General features: G+C 40.6%; 1 protein-coding gene across 5 annotated transcripts in view; it reads right to left on the bottom strand.

The window, feature by feature from the left end:
• Nucleotides 1–18,077, bottom strand: part of LOC131219212 (uncharacterized) — a 114,209-nt gene extending 96,132 nt beyond the window's left edge. For 4 of the 5 annotated variants that reach the window (XR_009158052.1, XR_009158053.1, XM_058214227.1 and 1 more), the window contains exons 1-3: nucleotides 17,531–18,077; nucleotides 8,542–8,610; nucleotides 8,073–8,180 (exon numbers count right to left, since the gene is read on the bottom strand). Coding sequence is in view for 3 of the 5 variants with exons in the window: in XM_058214227.1 (XP_058070210.1) it covers nucleotides 8,073–8,180; nucleotides 8,542–8,610; nucleotides 17,531–17,968 (615 nt within the window). In the remaining 2 variants the exon portion in view is untranslated. The remainder of the gene's footprint in view (nucleotides 1–8,072; nucleotides 8,181–8,541; nucleotides 8,611–17,530) is intronic. The other variant, XM_058214229.1, reaches the window with a different exon arrangement.
• Between the last annotated feature and the right edge of the window lie 1,989 nt (nucleotides 18,078–20,066).

Here is a 20,066-nt window from a genome sequence, read left to right as displayed (position 1 = left end):
CGTTGATGATATGTTAATTACTGCAAAGGACAAGAAGGAGATACTCTTATTTAAGTCTTTGTTAAGCAAGGAGTTTGAGATGAAGGATCTAGATGCTGCAAAGAAGATCCTAGGCATGGAGATACACACAGACAGAGAGTCTGAAAAGTTGTAGCTGTCTCAAACAGGATATGTGCAAAAGGTGTTGAAGACGTTCCACATGGAAGGTGTTAAGCCGGTTAGCACACATGTAAAAGATCACTTTAACTTGTCAACTAGGTCATGCCTAAGTACAGAAGAGGAGATTTCAGATATGTCACGGGTGTTGTACGCGAGTGCAATGAGAAGTCAGTAGAAAAAGATTTGATGAGGATAATGTGAAGAAGAGATGAGAATATTGAGAGAGAAGGAGGAGAGTTTGGGAGAGATAATGTGTTAGGCTTGCTTGCCCTAACACATAATATTTTATTATGATAAAGCATATAGTACACTGCAGGGGAATAGGGAAGTGTGCACATGCACTTACACTAAAAGGACACACAATAAATACAATACACTAGCATTACTCCCCCTCAAGTTGGAGCATAGATGTTGATCATGCCCAACTTGTCACGAACACGATGAAGAGCATCTCGACTCAAGGATTTTGTAAGAACATCAGCAAGTTGATTCCCAGATCGAACAAAAGGAGTGACAATTTCCTTAGAAGTGACTTTCTCCCGAATAAAGTGACAGTCAACCTCAATATGCTTGGTTCGCTCGTGGAAAACTGGGTTACGAGTAATATGGATGGCCGCTTGATTGTCACAGTGAAGAGGAATAGGACCCGAAGGAGGATAGCCAAGTTCTCCAAGAAGATTGCGAAGCCACACAAGTTTACATGTCGCATGAGCCATAGCACGATATTCAGCTTCAGCCGAGGACCGGATAACAACTGGCTGCTTTTTGATCTTCCAGGTTATAAGATTGCCACCTAGGAAGGTACAAAAGCCGGATGTAGAGCGGCGATCAAAAGTACTACCTGCACAATCGGCATCGGAATAGCCAGAAAGATGAAGATGACCATGCAACTGAAAGTAGAGGCCAAGACCTGAGGCTGATTTTAAATACCGAAGTATGCGGTAAACAGCCGTAAGATGAGAAGTACAGGGAGCTTGCATGAATTGGCTAACAACCCCCACTGCAAATGAGAGATCTGGGCGAGTAATAGTCAGGTAAATAAGCCGGCCTACAAGTCGTCGATACATCTTGGGATCAGTAAGGAGAGCACCATCATCTGGTCAAAGCTTCTGTGAAGTATCCATGGGAGTGATAGCAGGCTTGCACCCTAACATGTTGGTCTCCATGTGAAGATCGAGTGCATATTTTCGTTGTGACAAGACCAATTTGGATGATAAGCGAGCAACTTCAATTCCGAGGAAGTAGTGAAGAGGACCAAGATCCTTGATCTCAAACTTGGTCTTCAAAAAATCTTTGACCTCCCTCATTCCAGCAGAATCACTACCGGACAAAACAATATCATCCACATAGACAATGAGAACCATGATGCCCGTCGATCGACGACATATAAAGAGAGAATGATTAGCATGACTACAAACAAAGCCAAACTCCAAGAGAGCCTGACTAAATTTTTCGAACCATGCACGTGGAGAATGTTTGAGTCCATAAAGAGCCTTTTTCAACCGACATACAAGTGCAGGGTTGTGAGAAGCAACAAAGCCAGGAGGTTGATGCATGTAAACTTCCTCTGTAAGATCCCCATGGAGAAATGCATTCTTAACATCAAGCTGAAACAAGAGCCATGATAAATTAACGGCCAAGGAGAGCACAACACGAATTGAATTAAGCTTAGCCACTGGAGAAAATGTCTCGAAGTAAACCACACCATGAGTCTGGGTGTAACCTTTAGCAACAAGACGGGCTTTATAGCGATCAATTGAGCCATCTGGAAGAAACTTGATTGTATAAACCCATCGACAACCAACAGGCTTATGGCCTACAGGAAGTGGCACAAGATCCCAAGTATGATTCTTCTCAAGAGTAGACATTTCTTCCATCATCGCCTTTATCCAATCAGGACTCTGAAGAGCATGTGAGAGAGATCTAGGAATAGTCTGTGATGAAAGGGAAGCTGCAAACGACTAAAAAGACGGCGAAAGATGATCATATGAAACGAAATTACTAATGGGGTGTTGAGTACAAGATCGTGACCCTTTGCGCAAGGCAATGGGAAGATCTAAACTCGAGTTAGGAGAGTCACCTGAACCAACATCCAAAGTAAGCGGAAGGGTAGATGACTGAGCTTGTGAAGATTTATCTCGACGCTGATACACCTGCAGAGGCTTAGGCTCACCCATATCACCAACAGGATGCTGAATAGAGGGGAGAGGAGTTTTCCCATGATCACTAGTGGAAAGAGGATAAGAGTTATAGTCCCCCTGACGCACAAGAGGATCACAGAGGGATCGGCCTGGAGAGGAGAAAAAAGAAAGATCCTCAAAGAAGGTGACATCGGCAGAGACATATTTCTTGCGAGTCAATGGGTCAAAGCATTTATAACCTTTCTGACTCCAAGTATACCCTATAAACACACATTTAATCGCCCTAGGACTAAGTTTATCATTACTCTCATCCAAAATTTGAACAAAGCATGTACAACCAAAAACTTTAGGTAGTAGAGGAAATGGATTATCATGAGGATACAATATAGTAAATGAAGATTTATAAGACAAAATACGTGAGGGTATACGATTAATAAGAAAAGTAGCAGTTAAAAGAGCATCACCCCAAAAATGTTTGGGTAGATGCATACCAAGTAGAAGGGTGCGAGCAAATTCAAGAAGATGACGATTCTTTCGTTCTGCAATACCATTTTGTTGAGGAGTGCGAGCACATGACGTCCTAGATAAAATACCACGTTCCTGCAAGAAGGACAGAAAGGCAGTAGACATGTATTCTCCCCCATTATCAGAATGGAGGGATTTGATGGAACAATGAAATTGAGTGCACACTTCATGATAAAACACTTTAAATGCATCAAACACTTCACTTTTAGATTTCAAAAGATAAATCCAAGTCATGCGGGAATAATCATCAATAAAGGTAACAAAATATCTAAATCCAAAAGTCGAGGTAACCGGAGCTGGTCCCCAAACATCCGAGTGAACCAGAAGAAAAGGTTGAGATTTCCTCCCAGAAGAGCTAGGAGGAAACGTAGCACGACGATGTTTAGACAATTCACAAATATCACAGCATAATGGTTTAGTGATAGGTAAGGAGGGAAATAAAAGTCTCAATCTAGCAATGGATGGGTGACCTAAGCGGCAATGCCACCGAGTCATGGACTCTTGATCTAGAGAAAGGGTACTAGAAGCGGCAACAGGTGTATCATCGAGAAGATAAACGCCTCCTCGCTCATGCCCCCCACCAATCACTCTCTTCGTCTGTAGGTCCTGAAACAAACAATAAGAAGGAAAGAAGGTGATGGAACAATTGAGTGATTTAGTAAGAGAGCTAACAGACAATAAGTTTAATGGAAAACGAGGCACATGCAATACGGAGGACAAAGACAAGGAAGAAGAGAGACGGATAAAACCAATCCCAGAGATGGGAGATTGGGTTCCATCTGCGACGGTGACATACTAAGTGGGAGAAGAAGAAGAATAAGAAGAAAAGAATTGCAACTTACCAGTCATATGGGAGGAAGCTCCAGAGTCGATGACCCAGGAGGTAGGAGAGGATGACGCAAGAAGGGCGGTACCTCACTGGGCCGAAGCTGCGTAAGAAGGCTCAGGAATATCCCGAATGTGAAGCCGCATAAGGGCATCATATGCCGCCCGAGAAATAATAAGAGACTCCTGAAGTAGACTGCTCAGCTGTCGGGGTGGAAGACTGTCTCAAAAGCAACAGTGGAAGCAACAGAAGCAGCGGCATATGTAGGACGACCATGTAGTTGCCAGCAATAATCAATAGTGTGATTAGTTCCACCGCAATGTGAACAAATGGGGGAACCATCATGTCCTCGTCCACGTCCACCACGACCACGAAGACTACGGCCGCCGCGACTGCGATCTAGATCGCGGCCTCTACCACGACCACCAAAACCAGAAATGCGCCCTGAGCTCAAGGATGGTACCCGATGACCAAGGGAGGACTGATCGCCAACAAGATGTGCCGAACGCTCGGGTGGCACAAATGAATGAGAAGGAAGAGTAGATATCATAGCACGCTGACACATGGCATAGACTGTCGTCAATGGGGGAAGAGGATCCTGCATAACAACCTGATCGCGAACGTGAAGATAATCAAAACTCAACCCAGCGAGGAACTGCATGATATGAGTATCATCCCGTTGCTTATGAGCATGTTCATGATCCTCTTTACATTTGGAAGGAAGAGGCTGATACATATCCAACTCATCCCACATACCCCGAAGCATCGAATAGTAGTCTTTTAAGGATCTGGAGTTTTGTTGAAACCGACCAATTTCTTGAATAAGCTGGAATACCCATGAAAAATTCTGAGATTCCGAGAACATATCATGAAGCGTATCCCAAATGCCTTTAGCCGAGGATAAAAACATCATTGAGTAGCTAATCGAGGAATCCATGTTATTCAACAACCATGCAATAACTTGATAATTCTCCTTTGTCCAAGACTTGTAGGTAACATCTGTAGAGCTTGGGGAATCATCCAAAATATACGACAACTTGTCACGGGCTCCTAAAAATACTTTTACAGATTGTGCCCATTGAAGATAGTTGTCACCATTCAACTTAATGGAGGTAATCTGCAAGGGGTTGAATTCAAGAGACCCTATGCCAAGAGATGAGAGCCCTTTGTCAGCCATAATAGAGTCCAAGAGAAATAAACCTATGCCAAGAGACCCCCTATGCCAAGAAAGATTGATTCAAACAACTCTATCTCACTCAATCCTTCAACATAACAAGATATAAACCTCAAACAAATATCAATCATCCAAAATACCATGAAACGCAGTCAAATAGGGCCTGACCGAGTGAAAAACGGCCCAGCCGCACGCCCATTTGAGGTTAAAAACCTCTCAAACATTGATCTTAAGTAAAGAATCCACCATGGATAGCTTGGGAGGAAGATTTCGATCCACCTTGAGCAAAGAAACCGAAGAAAAGCTTACCGATTTGAGGTAGATCGAAGAAAAACGGAATCTGGAACCGATTTTCGAATTTCTCTATTTCGCCCAAAATACCATGAAATGAGGTCCAATAAATTCTGAAAAAATCATGACAAATCTTCTAAAATCAAGATCTATCAAAACCCTAAACTTTTAGCTCAAACAAAGCCCATGCGTCCGTACAACGCTAACGTCAGCCGTACGGCTGCTAACGTCACCAAGGTGACGTGTCGCCTCTCAACCTGTTGGATGCGGAATGCCTAGAACTTGCTCTAATACCAAGTAGAAAAAGATTTGATGAGGATAATGTGAAGAAGAGATGAGAATATTGAGAGAGAAGGAGGAGAGTTTGGGAGAGATAATGTGTTAGGCTTGCTTGCCCTAACACATAATATTTTATTATGATAAAGCATATAGTACACTGCAGGGGAATAGGGAAGTGTGCACTGCACTTACACTAAAAGGACACAATAAATACAATACACTAGCATTCTCAATAAAGTCTCATGTATGCAATGGTTTACACGATGACCTGATATCTCACAAACAGTTAGTGTGGTCAGCATATATGTGGCAAATCCAAGAAAAGAGGATCATGTTTGGGGGACATGGAGCTTCAGGTGTAGTTGTAGGCTACGTGATTCGGATTATGCAAGTGATCTGGACAACAAGAGGTTCACTACAGGATATGTTTTTACATTAGTAGGCGGCCCGGTATGTTGGAAATCTAAGGTACAGTCTACGATAGGGTTGTCTACAACGAGGCAGAATATATGGCTACGACAGAGGCGTCAAAGGAGGCATTATAGTTGAAAGGTCCAATAAGAGAACTCAGGTCAAAGCAAGAGGCGATTCGATTGCAATGCGATAGTCAAAGTGCTATCCATTTAGTGATGAATCAGGTGTATCATGAGAGAACCAAGCACATTGACGTGAGGTTCCATAAGATATGGAAACTCATTACTTTAGGAGATTCTGTTTCGGATGATTCACACGAACGAGAATGTCGCAGACATGTTGACAAAGTTGGTGACCATAGAAAAGTTCAAGCATTGCTTGGGCTTGATCAATCTCTCCAACCATTGATGAGATTGGGCATCCTTGCACAAGGGTGCGGATGGAGCTGCGTTCTAGGTGGAGAATGTAGAGAGCGATCTACGGTCAAGGTGGAGGCTGCACATGAGGTCTTCAGGGTAACTTAGCAGAATGCAAGTCAAGGTGGAGATTGTTGTGTAGGATACCTTGGATTCTGCCAATCTGCCAGTGCATAGATGCCCTGCTTCGGTTCGATCAGTATATCATCGGTCCAACTGAATTAGGGATGGATTCTCAACATGCACGTTGTGAAGATTTGCACGTTTTTGGTTCGACCAAAGAGTGTGAGTCGGTTCCAGTCGGTCCAACCGAAGGTTTATGTAGATTAGCGCAAATCAGGGTATTTAAGTCCGGTTTCGATTAGGGCTTGCTTAATACGAGTGTTTTCTCTCTAATGGCAAGGGTTTTGCGAGGTGAGAGGGTTCTAAACACTCATAAGGGCTTGGGAAGGGATTTCCTCAAGGGGTTAGGGTTTTCCTAGGTGCGCATCACAAGGGAAGATTGGTTTCGTCTATAATCGAAGAAGGTGAGGGGTGTAAACTCTTAAGGTTTTGATTATAGTAGATCTTTGTCGCTTTGTGCCGTGGTTTTTTTCATGCAAGGGCTTTCCACGTAAAATATCTTGTGTTTCGTGGTTGCTTGCTTGATTGTTTGGTTATTTTGTCTATTGTAATTGTTCTATCTTTGTTGAACGTGCTTCCGGAAAGCGCACAGTTTGACATTGGTGGTAGATCCGAATTTCTAATACCTAGGGTTGATCTGAGTTTGTTGTGGCTCGGGTTACATTGTAGTGGTGTGAGATAAGAATCAGAACTCCAACACCTATACTGATGCGGATTGGGCCAATTCAGTTACTGGCAGATGATCAACTTATGGGCATTGCTCCTTAATTAAGAGGAACTTAGTCACCTAGAGGAGTAAGAAACAGTCCATTGTGGCAAGATCTAGTGCAGAAGCAAATTTCAGATCCATGGCTCATGGTATCTGTGAGCCATTATGGCTTTGATCTCTGTTACAAAAATTGGTATACAACACTCCACCAATGCGTCTATACTGTGACAATATGGCTACCATAAGTATTGCTCACAATCCTGTCCAGCATGATCGCAATAAGCACATCGAGGTGGACCGGAATTTCATTAAGGAGAAGCTACGGGCTGGACTAATTTCTACTCACATTTCTGCACAACTTCAATTGGTGGACATTCTTACTAAAGGAGTTTCCAGAGCTGGATTGCTTGAAACTTTAAGCAAGTTGGGTGTGATAGATATTTTTGCACCAACTTGAGGGTGAGTGTTGAGTTGTAAGGGTATTTTGGGTGTATTTGTTTAAGTTGGTATGTGTACATATGTGTGAGGGTATTTACGTCATTTTCTTATGATTAGACATTTCTAATAAAATAAGGAGGAGACGTTAGAGAGCATTCGCATTTTTTCATTTTTCCCCATTTCATTTTCTTTTTCTTCTTATCTTTTCATTCATTCTTTCAAAGTTTTTAATCATTCATCTAAAACCTCTGCACTAGAAAATAATTCCTATATACATATACATATACAAATATAAAGTCAATAAACTAGTTAGTGAGTATCATCTTTGCACATTAGTATACTACACAGTTTGGAATTCATGAAAGTCATTTCATCAAACAATTAAAAGATGACTAATGGTTGATAAAATATGGAAGAAAAGAAGATTCCTAGCCTTCAGAGCGCACACAAAACCAGAAAAATGCTGGATACATCTTGTTGAAGAAATACAATAGGGTAAAATCCACAAAAAGGAATGGTCCATTCACATCAACTACATGTATCAATGGTTAAAAAAGAGAAGAGAGTTAAAATGAACCTGCTTTTGCATCCTCAAAGGCTCTGGAACCTCCTCATTATATATGTCTGGATCAACGTTCATCTCCAAATCAACTTCAAGTTTTGATTGTTTAGGCTGTACCCTAACCTGGACCAGCAAGAATTAAGTCAAGGGACAGCTTAAAAACTGGAGCATGGAAAACAATATATCCATATATGACATATCCATAGAGTGGGAAAATAGAGAAAACACTTTTCACATTTCCATGCAAAAATCAAGATTCAAAAAGCTCAAACTCAACTCGAGAATCTGCGACCTGGCCAATTCAATTTAAAAACACATTTATATTTTAAAGTTCCAGGCTTCCAGCTAAGCAATTATCAAATTACTGACTGTATCAGCCATTTCTGTTATTGTAGCGCCAAACTTAGCTGACTCTTCCAAGTTCTAAGTCAATGGATTAGATTTTGAAGATTCACATTAACCACAAAAACAATGGGAGACGCACCTCTTGACATCTTTCATTGATTTCATATGGACGCCAACAGGGCCTAAAAGGATATTGCATAAGATATAGCTGCATGGAGAATTGTCAGTTAGAACTAATCAAAAAGTAAAATTGGGTTACGTACTACAAAACATATGTACAGAGTTTAATAGCAGACAAGGATATTTTAGATCAAGAGGCAAGTGACATTAAGATTACTTTAAGTTTGTCACTCAGCTTTCATTTCTTTTAGCTCAGTCACCAAATAAATGATGAAGCAGCATAAAACTGAATTCAACTAAGATCGTTCTACATTCCCATTTGTGAGCAAAACTAGAATGAAGCAGAAGTTAGGACTCTCACCTAAGGTTTTGTGGAAGATGAATTTTTTAGTACGATATTCTCAGCGATGTAGATTAAGTTGAAAATTTATCACGAGAGTACAGTATTACACATACCAATTTTGAGAGCTCTATTCTTCACCTTAATTCTTCCAATTCAATCAAATGACCCGAAAGAATAGCCTTGCTGCAAGAATAAATGAAGAAAAAAGAGAAGGAGAAAGAAGGAATGACAGAATAGTGGAGTCTCACCACCAAGGAAAGCCCTAAGGAGTTGCACCTACAGGATCCTAGAAGAGTGCCTTCTAGTTCCAATTTCCCATTCAAGAATTTGGTGGTGGGGGCGGTAGGTTGAAACAATTTCACTCAACTGAAAGTACATTAATCATGTCTATACCATTCATAAGCATGGCTATAGATAGCCTTGTATAAAAATCCCAGTTCAATAGTAAAAAGCGAGGCTAAAATCCTATTTACTGCTAATGTCATCAATTCATACAGGAGATGTCAGAAGAATACAGACAGCTGTCTCCATGAAGGAAAGAAATTCCCGTCCTGGTAGAGGATGATTTTAGAAGATATTCATTTATTGGTAAGTTCCAAGTGATGTTTACTTAGATCTAGAAAGAAAAAATAAATAAATAAATAAATTAATGGTAGGAATTTTGGCTTGTACTATTTTGGGGGGTTTCTGAGGAGTGAGGAGGTTTGCAGCATTGATCTATCTCAGTTGACAAATTCAGAATTCCAGAAAAAACGAATCAGTTGAATCTGTTGACTTTTGAAGGAGTTTTGTTCATTTTTGTGAAGAGGTTTTGCAAATATTCAGGAGTGTGATTTAACCTCTCCTTTTTTCTTGGGAGGATACCATTTTGTGATTTTCATTACTATTTTCTGATGTTTCAGGCTGTTTGCTGGGAGGTTGGGGTTGTTTAATTCAACCACGATGTTTACTTGTTGGCGATGTGAAAGTACTTTTAATATGGTAATGAGAGGGTGACCGCAGAGGAAAAAAAAAAAGGTGAGTAGAAAGTGTTTATGGCTAGTCAATTGAAATCTTCAGAGATTTAGTGTGCACTAAAAACTGAATTACTGAACTTGTGCAAGTATCTGTAGCAGTTTTTTCTTTTCTTTTCTTTTCGGTGATTTACTTAAATGGGTAAATGCTGCAGTTCGAGAAAAGGCATCTTGTCAATTACAAGTGCTACATTGAGTACTATATTCAATTCAAAGGGAACTCACCTAGGGTTGTGGAACACCTGGGTCTACATATCACTACTGTGAAAATTGTTAGAGAAAATTATTTAGAGGTCTAAGACTGCAAGAATGTTTACCAACAGGAGTATGTCATAGCTGATTTATTCAATGAAGCCTGAAACAAGATGTTCATACATTGTAAGATTGCAAATGAAATCTGGGAGCATCTTATTCTCAGAAAAGAAATAGCTGACCAGAGGGATTGGTCATTTTCAGCAGGCGATAATAAGAGTGGACGATTGTCACACAACTCTTGATGGAATATCACTTGAATTGAGACACCATCTAGCCATCAATTTGTGTTGTGATGATGAGCATAGAGCTATGATTGAAGAACAAATTGAGTCACCATCTACCCATCAAGTTGTGTTGTGATAAGAAACATAGAGCTGAGATTGGAGAACAATAAATATTTGATCTATTAGACAGCCTTAATCCAGGTTATGAAAAATACTCATTCAACAACCCATTCCATCGTTTGGGATTGTTTACTCGTTACTTCAAGAAGAAAAGTTATTGAAAAGTAATATTGTCAATAGACAATTTATCATCCCTGAACAATAACACTTGCAATGTCATTACGGTAGTATATGTACTGTTTTTTTTTTTTTTTTTTTTTAAATATAGGTGATCTGTTTTATGCGCACCACTTCTCTTCTTCCTTCCTCTCCATCTTTTATCTTCTTCCTTCTTTCCACTTGGTAACAGAGCAAGGTTAGCTTCTGATCAGCAAAATGAGAAGTGATCAACTAATTTCCACATCAAGGCAAAGAATACACACAAAGGTGATCATCATCTTTCTTTTCCTCAAACCATCAATGTTCAGGATCTTATTTTTAACCACAAGACATCCAAACATAATCATCCTAGGGGACACCTAACCAGACTCTGCAAGAACTAAGGGGAGTCAGAATCTGAGTCTCCCCAGCAAATTATCGAAAAATCGAATCTAGAAAAGAAATGACGAGGATTATTTCCATTGCCAATTGCTTAAAAGAGAGGGAGCTATGCTTCCAATTAGATTGAACGAAAAAACAAATTCCATCTTCTCATCTTCCCTCGAATTCCTGTTAATTGCTTGTTAGAGCAAACAAACCCCTCCAGTAGGCATGCTAAAGCATTGCCCGAACATCAACCAACTAGCAAAGGAGACTATAATCTAGGGAAAATGGGAAATCCTAAGCAAACAAAAGAATTCCCACTCCACGGATCTTCCCAGAATCTTATTCTGGCACCATCTCCAACCTCAAAGCTCACCCCTCTCAACAAGTCATCATGACCACTGTTCACTATCTTCCAAATTCCAGACACCCTTTACTGCGAAGATGGGAGAGTAGATACTTCTTCCAGCAATTGTTATCTTCTTAGCCAAAATTCTATAGACACTTGCCAGGTGAAGCCTATTCATGGAACTGAGGTCCCTTATCCCCAAACCTCCTCACTGCTGATATAGACAAACCTACTTGCAACCCCCAGGTTCTAAAAAAAAAAATCTTCTTCACTGCCTTGCCAAAGAAAATCTCATTGGAGCTTCTCAATACAGTTGATAACTCATTCAGATATTCAAAATGGGGATAAAGTAAATACGTAAATTGGAAATAAACGTTTTGATCAGAGTTAAACATCCCCTTGGAGGTAGACGCTTCTTTCCAGGTCGAGAGTTTGCACTCCACCCCTTCTACCACCAGATCATATAACTGCTTAGCTAGTCCATATATAATGAAAGACTGACATACAATGACGACAACCTTCCTAACATCCAAAAGTGTTAGCCAGAGACCTGAAGCCTTCCTCCCTTAACCAAACCCCAGGCATTTTCCTTTTGAGCGAATTCATTCTCTGGCCCAAGACAACTTCAAAGAAAGTACCCTTTTTTTCAAATTTGCCACCTGCTCATTTGTAGCTTCACAAAACAGGAGTATAATTAGTGTATTGGAGATGAGCCACATGAAGACTCTGACTGACAATGAAACCACTAAAACCTCTTTCCACTACCTCTTTGATCAGCTTACCAAGAGCCTCTACAATCATGAAAAGCAAATAAGAAGATAAAGGTTCACCTTGTCAAATGCCTCTAGACCCCAATTAAGGCCTTTTAGGGAGCCATTCACCATAACTGAATAGTGCACCAACGCTTTGCACTCAGCCATCCATTGCCTCCGCCTAACCCAAAAGCCCATTCGTTGAAATGTGTAACTAAAGAAGTTCCATTCTCCATAACTGAATACTGCAACAACATTTTGCACTCAGCCATCCATTGCCTCCACCTAACCCAAAAGCCCATTCTTTGAAATGTGTAGCTCAAGAAGTTGCAATCAACATATGCATAACACTTTCCAACTCAAACTTGCATATGATGGCCAAAGATCTTTTTACTTAGAGTAGATGCATTCATGTGCAATTTGGGCACCATCCATGATCTACAGCCCAAACAAGGCCCCATGAGAATTAGATATAAAACCTATCAGGACCTGTCTAAGACTTTTAGCAATAATCTTTGCCAGAAGATTGATCGGCCAAAAGTCGCTTAACTCTTATATCCCTTCTTTTCTCCAAATAAGAGCTATGAAAGATGTGCCCAATTCCTTGAATGCTCCTCACAGGAGTAAAATTCATAAAGAAAACCCATCAGATCATATTTCACAATATCCAAAAAGATCTGGAAGAAAGCCATCAGGCTCAGTAGCTCTCTCTCTCCCCAAACTCGGTTCTCCCTACTTGACATCCTCATCAAAAGGATGTTCGGACCAAATTGGCTTCCATCGTCCAATCTAATCAAATTGGAGAATATAAAGCAAAGTCTGATTCCAATTTTCATTCAGTAAAAGATTAGAGTGGAATGACATTGTTTCATTACAGATTTCTTGTTTATCATACAACCTTCTGTCGTCCACCATAATGTTAAAGAGTTCACTTAGCCTCGTTGCATTTGCAATCCCATGGAAAAACAAGGTGCTTTTATCCCCTCCTTCAGCCAAACCACTCTCTATCTTCAATGCTATTTAATTTCTCTTCCACACACTTCTCTGTAAATCTAACTTCAGAGTATCTTTTTTATAATTCTTTCTTCCACTATTAGGAGGCTAGATTCTTCTTCGCTGTCCAGCTCGTAGATCTCCTGAAGATTGCATCTTTAACCTCCTCCGATGCACTAAGTGTTCTTTCTTACAATCTTTCATTAAGCTTTTGATATTTCTTATCCTTAGCATCAGCCTGTTGCCAAACTATCCGTTCAATGGACATCCAACTATCTTTAATTTTTTCAGCAAATCCTTCCTCTGGCCAATTAATTCAAACCAAAAAGGCAATGGCTCCCATAACTTGTTGTCAGTTTCCAACATTAGCAAGCAATAACTAGAAGCAGGTTTTAGGAAACCGTATTGGAGTGCACCTAAGAAGTAATCTTCCCAATTCGCAAACTCCAAGAATCTATAGAGGTGGTACATGATCAAATCCACTTGACTATGAGACTAGGTGAAGCGCCAACCTCCCATGGGGAGGTCAATCAACTCGTGAAAATCAATTGACCAACACAACAGGGGGCATTCTATTTCAGCTTAAAACTATCACACTCTCACCAGAAATCCTTACTCAAGCTATAGTCACATGAGCCATGAACTGACAAGAAACGTAGATAACTTTTCATTCTAATTGTGAAAGAGAACTAAAACAAAGCAATGGTCGAAACAAACATCCATGTTTTAAAAAAATAATTAAAAAATAAAAAATCCATTTTCCCCCATAGTTATGCCTCCAGAAGCACCAACTAACTAAAACACCACCCACCCATTCCAAACTAGTTCCTCCCAAAATGGACTGGAATAACTAAAATGTTCTGCTAGTGAATCTTCATTCCTGAAATGCAATCATTTGCACTTCAGGGGCCTGACACGTTTGATTTATAACCTTTTATTGATGCAGGACAACTAACACTTGCTCTAAAAGCTCAAACTAATAGAGCGTGGCGAATCAATCCCCTTATCTCATAGCCCAGGCCCCGCATCCATGGGTTAGGTCATCAGCCAAACCCCCCTCGTGGGCCCCAAATCACATGGATTCCGCCTCACACAGGTCCCAAATCACATGGGTTCTGCAAGCCGCCCACCCCGAGTGTGCCCCTGCATCCCACGGGCCACCCCGCTCGCAGCCAGTGTGAAAATGCCCCTGCATTATTTATCCAAGCATCAATGCCCACGAAAGTTCAATATTAATATTTTCATAGAGAACTGAAAAGAAGCCAAACCCTACAAATGCCAGAACCCAAAACGGTCCCCTAGGTTTCTTTGCCTCACCTTGATCATAATCATGACGAATCTAGACTCAGCTGCCTGTGCATACCTTTTGCTTTTTTTACCAATTAGAGACGGATTCATTGCCTACTAACTATGGGCATGTCTAGCTTCCACAAAATTAACCAACTCATAGAAGCCTTCCTCTGCTTCCAAAAACGACACCGCTACCCTTTCCCTATGTTTATTAACATGTCCCTATCCCACTAACATCTTTCTTAAATCTCAACAGAATTTAAATTTTGGCCATTAAGGTCCAAGGAACATGTCATGCTACTAGAGACTTGCCACAACTTGGTCACTCCAAGAAAATACCTCCCAAAATCTGAGCTTTAAACATGACTATTAAGGATCTGAAAGAAAGAAATCTGAAGCCTGCAACTATTTAGTCTATTGTCTATACATTAGCGAGAAGTGGAACTAATTTCAATTTCATCCATATTGTTGGCCTTGACTGGTGCTCCATAACCTGCATATGGTTGCCTGAATTACCTGTCCTCTAACTCGTTTCTGTTGAGCATCGTAATCTTCCATACAAGGGGATACGCTTGCTTGGGGCTGCAAGTAAGTGTGCAAGTGGAACTCGTCAAATCCTCTGCATTAGGGGAGCAAGCAAGGATCTTCAATGGCAGAATCCTATTGACTGGGCTGAGAGGGAAAAGAAATTTTGGAGGTTCTGCCTGATATAAAGAAGGGTGCCACATGTCAACTAATTTGAATGGGGTCCCTTCACATAAAGGGAGAGACTCACGAGATTTCTGGACACGTGCAACAAAGCATGATGTATCTTGTCATTACAGGACTGGAGAATGAGTTCACCAGATCAGCCTGCCACCTGGTATTGATCATGTGAGGATAGATCTAACAAGGTTGCCAACACAGCAAACACGTGTCCTTCAGAGGAGCATTGTCCAAATTAAATTTTGAAAAAGAATCCAGACAGATAATTGTAACATGACCTTTTTTTTTTCTCTAGTGACAGTTTGCACGTAGCTCACTAGGAGCTTCATCCTGCTAGTGATCTGCAAACTATTGAAACCCATGGAGCTTCTTCCTCAAGGGAGATTTTACCATTTATTACTATCCATTTTCCTGGAATTGAATTCACAACAGAATTTGGTTGAGGAACGTCAAAGATTTCCAAAACCACAACCTCCAAGGAAGCATTCTCTCCACCATCCACAAAATCTGCTAAACATATTGATAGTTCCTTAGGGTTGCCAATCTACCTAATAGATTCTTCTTCAGCAGTTGTCTTCATCAAAACACACATTCAAGTTGTCTTCTTCCGGAATCTTCTTCCTGTCAAAACAAACAGTCAAGGATGCCAACTGTTTGATTTCGTCGTCCATAAAGAAGCATTGGTCCTTGATCCATAACTTTAAGCAGTTACCTCACAAAGTTTGTCGCATTGGACTCTGACAAAAACAAATTTAACTTCCTCTTAAGGAAATAGAATGTGGATCGATCTACTGCCTATGCTAAGTATGTAAAGCTATATGCTCTACTGCATATGCCTATACTGGTCTTTATACTCCACTGCATGTGCCAACTGCCAAATGCTCCATGGGAAGACATTAAAATGGATTTCATCCTGGTATTGCCTAAGACTCAATGTGGCTCTACTTACGTTGTAGTTGACAGGTTCTCGAAGATGGCCATTTCAGCCCTTATAAGAATGCATCAAACGCCCTACATATAGCCAATGTTTTCTTCAAAAAGGTGATTCGTCTACATGGTACTCCCAAAACAATTGTATCTGATTGTGATGTTAAGTTTATGAGCTACTTCTGGCACAACTTATGGTCTAAGATAACAACTAAATTAAAGTTCTCAAGCGGTTATCATTGGCAAACAGATGGACGGACTGAAGCCGTCAACAGCAATCTTAGGAATCTGCTTTGATGTCAGGTTGGTGATCACATCAATTCATAGGACATCATCCTACCACAAGCTGAGTTTACTAATAACAGTTCTGTGAACTGCCAGGACGGGACTCTCCTTTCAAAAATGCAATGGGTATGCGACCTCGAGAACCTATTGATTTAGTCCCACTTGCTATCGTGGCTTGCTTGAGCCAAAACGCTGAAGCTTTTGCACAACATATTAAAGAGATACATGAGGAAGTCATGCGAAAGATCGCCGTTAGTAATGAAAATTACAAGGGGCATGCACATGTTCGCAACGTTTTGCACAATTTCAAGAAGGAGATAGGGTCATGATACGACTCAAGGCAGCAGGCTCTTATACAAAGCTCCACTCCAAAAGGCGGGTCCTTACCGTATTTTGAAGAAGCTAAGTGATAATGCATATCTAATCGAGCTTCCACCTAAAGTGAAGATCAGTCCTATTTTTATGTGGAAGACCTTATAGTTTATCTTGGACATCAGGTCAAGGAGAGCATAGAAGAACAGGCTACCCCAATACCCAAGGTGCCACGGCAACTTGAAGAAATCATTGAAGATGTGTTGGATGATCTAATAGTTTCTACATGCCAGGGAGGGTATTAGAAGTTTCTCGTCAAGTGGAAGGGCTGACCGAGATCCGACAACACGTGGATCTTAGCAAATGATATCAAGCGCATCAACCCGGAGCTCTATGAGAAGTACATTGCCCAAGGGGGGTGTGGAAGAAAAGGTACACTTTCCTTTTTAGCCTACCTCTAATTTCCTTATCTTTCATATATTTATATTAGGAAATAAGTAATCTTAGATTTTTCTTACTTAAGTGCTTTCTTATTTTAAAGATTCCATGTCAAGAAATATCCATTATTAGATTTTCTTATTTAAAGATTTTTCCTATTTTAGAGAACTTGGCTAGCTAGAAATCATATTCTTAAATTTCATAGATTATGCTGAAGATCGTAAGCACTCATTATACAGTATAAACATAAGGCTTAGGCCTATGGAATAAGATACAGTTGAATGGTATTCTCTTTGAGCAGATCTTATTTCTTTACGGTAGTTGTTGAAGGGGAAAGTGATCTCTAGTATAAGACTAGAGGACTGATGGGCCGTTTACAGTCACTGCATTCTTTTCTCTTTCATGATTAGAACTTCAATCTGGTTCGTTGAATCTTATTGAAATTAGTTTCTTCCTTGATCTGGTTGCACTAGGATATACCTGAGTGCTGGTATCGAGTAGAGGAGTGAAGAAAACATCGATTTCTCTTACAACTGTATCTTCATCACCGTCATCAGTGTCAACATTGATATCGACATCCATTGCGTTTTCCTCATCTTGTTCCTCTTTCGCGTCAACCACCATCATTGGTTTCTCTTCAACTTCTGCTTTGACACCAACGTCCATTGCTTTCTTCTCGTCAACGTCCTCCTCTTTGACCTGTTTGGGGACATTGAGGGGAGGAAAATCGACATCCTCCTTCTTGGGAGTGAGAGAATGAAGTGGTGCCGGTGTGGATTCTCCTTTGGGTTTGAGCTTGGGTTTGAACTTGGGCTGGAATCTGGATGGCTTTGGGGCGGGTGCAGGATCATCTAAGCCCATGTCGATGTCGATGTCCAAGGCGCTTAAAGAATTGGTGGATTCGTCGCTTTTACCCATCGCCGCAACCACTTCGCCTACTCTTTCCTTCTTCCTCTTCTCCCCCCTTTCAATCGGTTGCTTTCGTACTCACAACTCTCCCGCCCTAAAAAGCCGAAAACAGGGGCCGTGGGGTGCGTGTAACAAACCTGTTACGTGAGCCCGTAACATGGGACTGAGCGAGCTCGGGGGATCGGATTGCGTACTGAGTTAGTAAACTCAGTTGGGCCCACCTTGAATGTACGTGGTCTATCCACACCGTCCATCCGTTTTTCCATTTAATTTAAGGGGTTTAGCCCAAAATTGAAGCATATCCAAAGATCAATTGGATCATACCGCGGGAAACAATGGGGATAATGATTTCCACTGTTGAAACCTTTCTAGGCCCCACAGTGATGTTTATTCCTGTTCATAAGATCATACAGACATGGATGAATAGAAAACACAAATATAAGCTTGATCCAAAACTTCTGTGGCCCACAAGAATTTTTCAACTGTAGATGTTGAATTCAACTGTTTCCTGTAGTGTGGTCCATTTGAACATTGTATATTCTTAATTTTTGGGATCAAGACTTAAATTTATATGGTAAAATGGATGGATGGAGAGGATAAAATACAAAAATCATGGTGGACCCCACAGAGTTTACTCAGTACGCAAAGCGTAGTGAGTTACCACGCAATCCGCTTTCTGAGCTCGGATACTCTGTGGGGCCCACCGTATTGTATTTTTTATCCACTCCGTCCATCCGTTTTTCCAGCTTATTTTAGTTATGATCCCGAAACTGAAGCATATCCGAAGCCCAAGTCGGCCACACCAAAGGAAATAGTGAGAATTAAAGTTGAAAACTTCTCTAGGCCACGAAAGTTTTGGATCAAGCAGATGTTTCTCTTTTCGCTTCATCCATGTCCCTGTGACCTTATGAACAGATTCGGTGACCATGGCCCTTAGGAAGATTTTAACTGTAGACACCATTATTCTAGAGAGCAGCTTGCATGTTTCCCCAAGAAGAGATAAACTTGTGCCTGAGGCTGTTTGGGGACACAGATCTCCACAATAAATCCACCATGTCCATTTGTTTTTAAAGACAATGATAGAATAGGATTCCAAAATCAGGCATATCCAAAACTCAAGTGAGCCATATCACATGAAACAATGGGGATTGAGCACTTGCAGGTGACAGAAGTTTTGTACAGGATGATATTTGACAGTTGTGAGTTTACGAAATGGTGAATTAATATGCAATAGTCATTCATATTCTTTTTAGAGTAATCAAGGTAGAGCATCCATATATGTTGTTTCTTTTAAGAGATGCTCGATCCAAAAAGATGACAACCTCAAGTGCAAGGCTGCGATGCAGTAATAACTTGGAGAGACTAAGGTTAATCCACGAGGAAATTAGTGAGAACACACTTGGAACAAATTGAGTTGTCCGGATTTTTAATCTAGCGAAGTGGAAAGGCTTTAAAATAATTAATAAAAATCATTAATGATCCTATTATCCCCAATTAATAGAAGTTGAACTTAATTTGTCTTCTCAAATTGAGAACTCAACTAGAACTAAATTCCAATATAATCTAATCGGTATCATCACTCAACGGATTGCAACAGATTGTAATTTTGAATTTATTCAAATAGCTGTACAGATTGTAACAAACTCTCAGTCTCGCTATTTTTAAGTCATTCAAACTAATTGCTCCTTAGAGTTAGGAAGCAGTTTAGAACTGCTCTATACTTCAGGATTTCAAAACAAATGTTTGTTATCCGTATGTGTATTTAACTGATGTAAACTGTATATGGAAATAAAAAATTTAATTCCATTAATCTGTTATGGTATCAGAGCTCTAAACCGATCCATCTTTCATTTTTTCTTTTTTGTACATCAGCACTCATGGCTACCGCGTCTGACACTGCAACCATTCGCAACACCAATGACGCACACCATTCTCTCATCAGCTTCAATGTTGCTGCTCAAGCCCCTCTCAAACTCAACTCTACCAATTACCTTTCTTGGAAACTACAGTTCCAAACCTTATTCATTGGCTATGACCTTCTTGGCTATATTGATGGCTCCAAACCACGTCCACCAGCTACCTTGATCCAAGATAATACCACCAGACC

This window comes from Magnolia sinica, chromosome 11, assembly GCF_029962835.1.
Source record: "Magnolia sinica isolate HGM2019 chromosome 11, MsV1, whole genome shotgun sequence".
NCBI lineage: Eukaryota > Viridiplantae > Streptophyta > Magnoliopsida > Magnoliales > Magnoliaceae > Magnolia > Magnolia sinica.
This window is presented reverse-complemented; position numbering and strand designations above follow the sequence as displayed.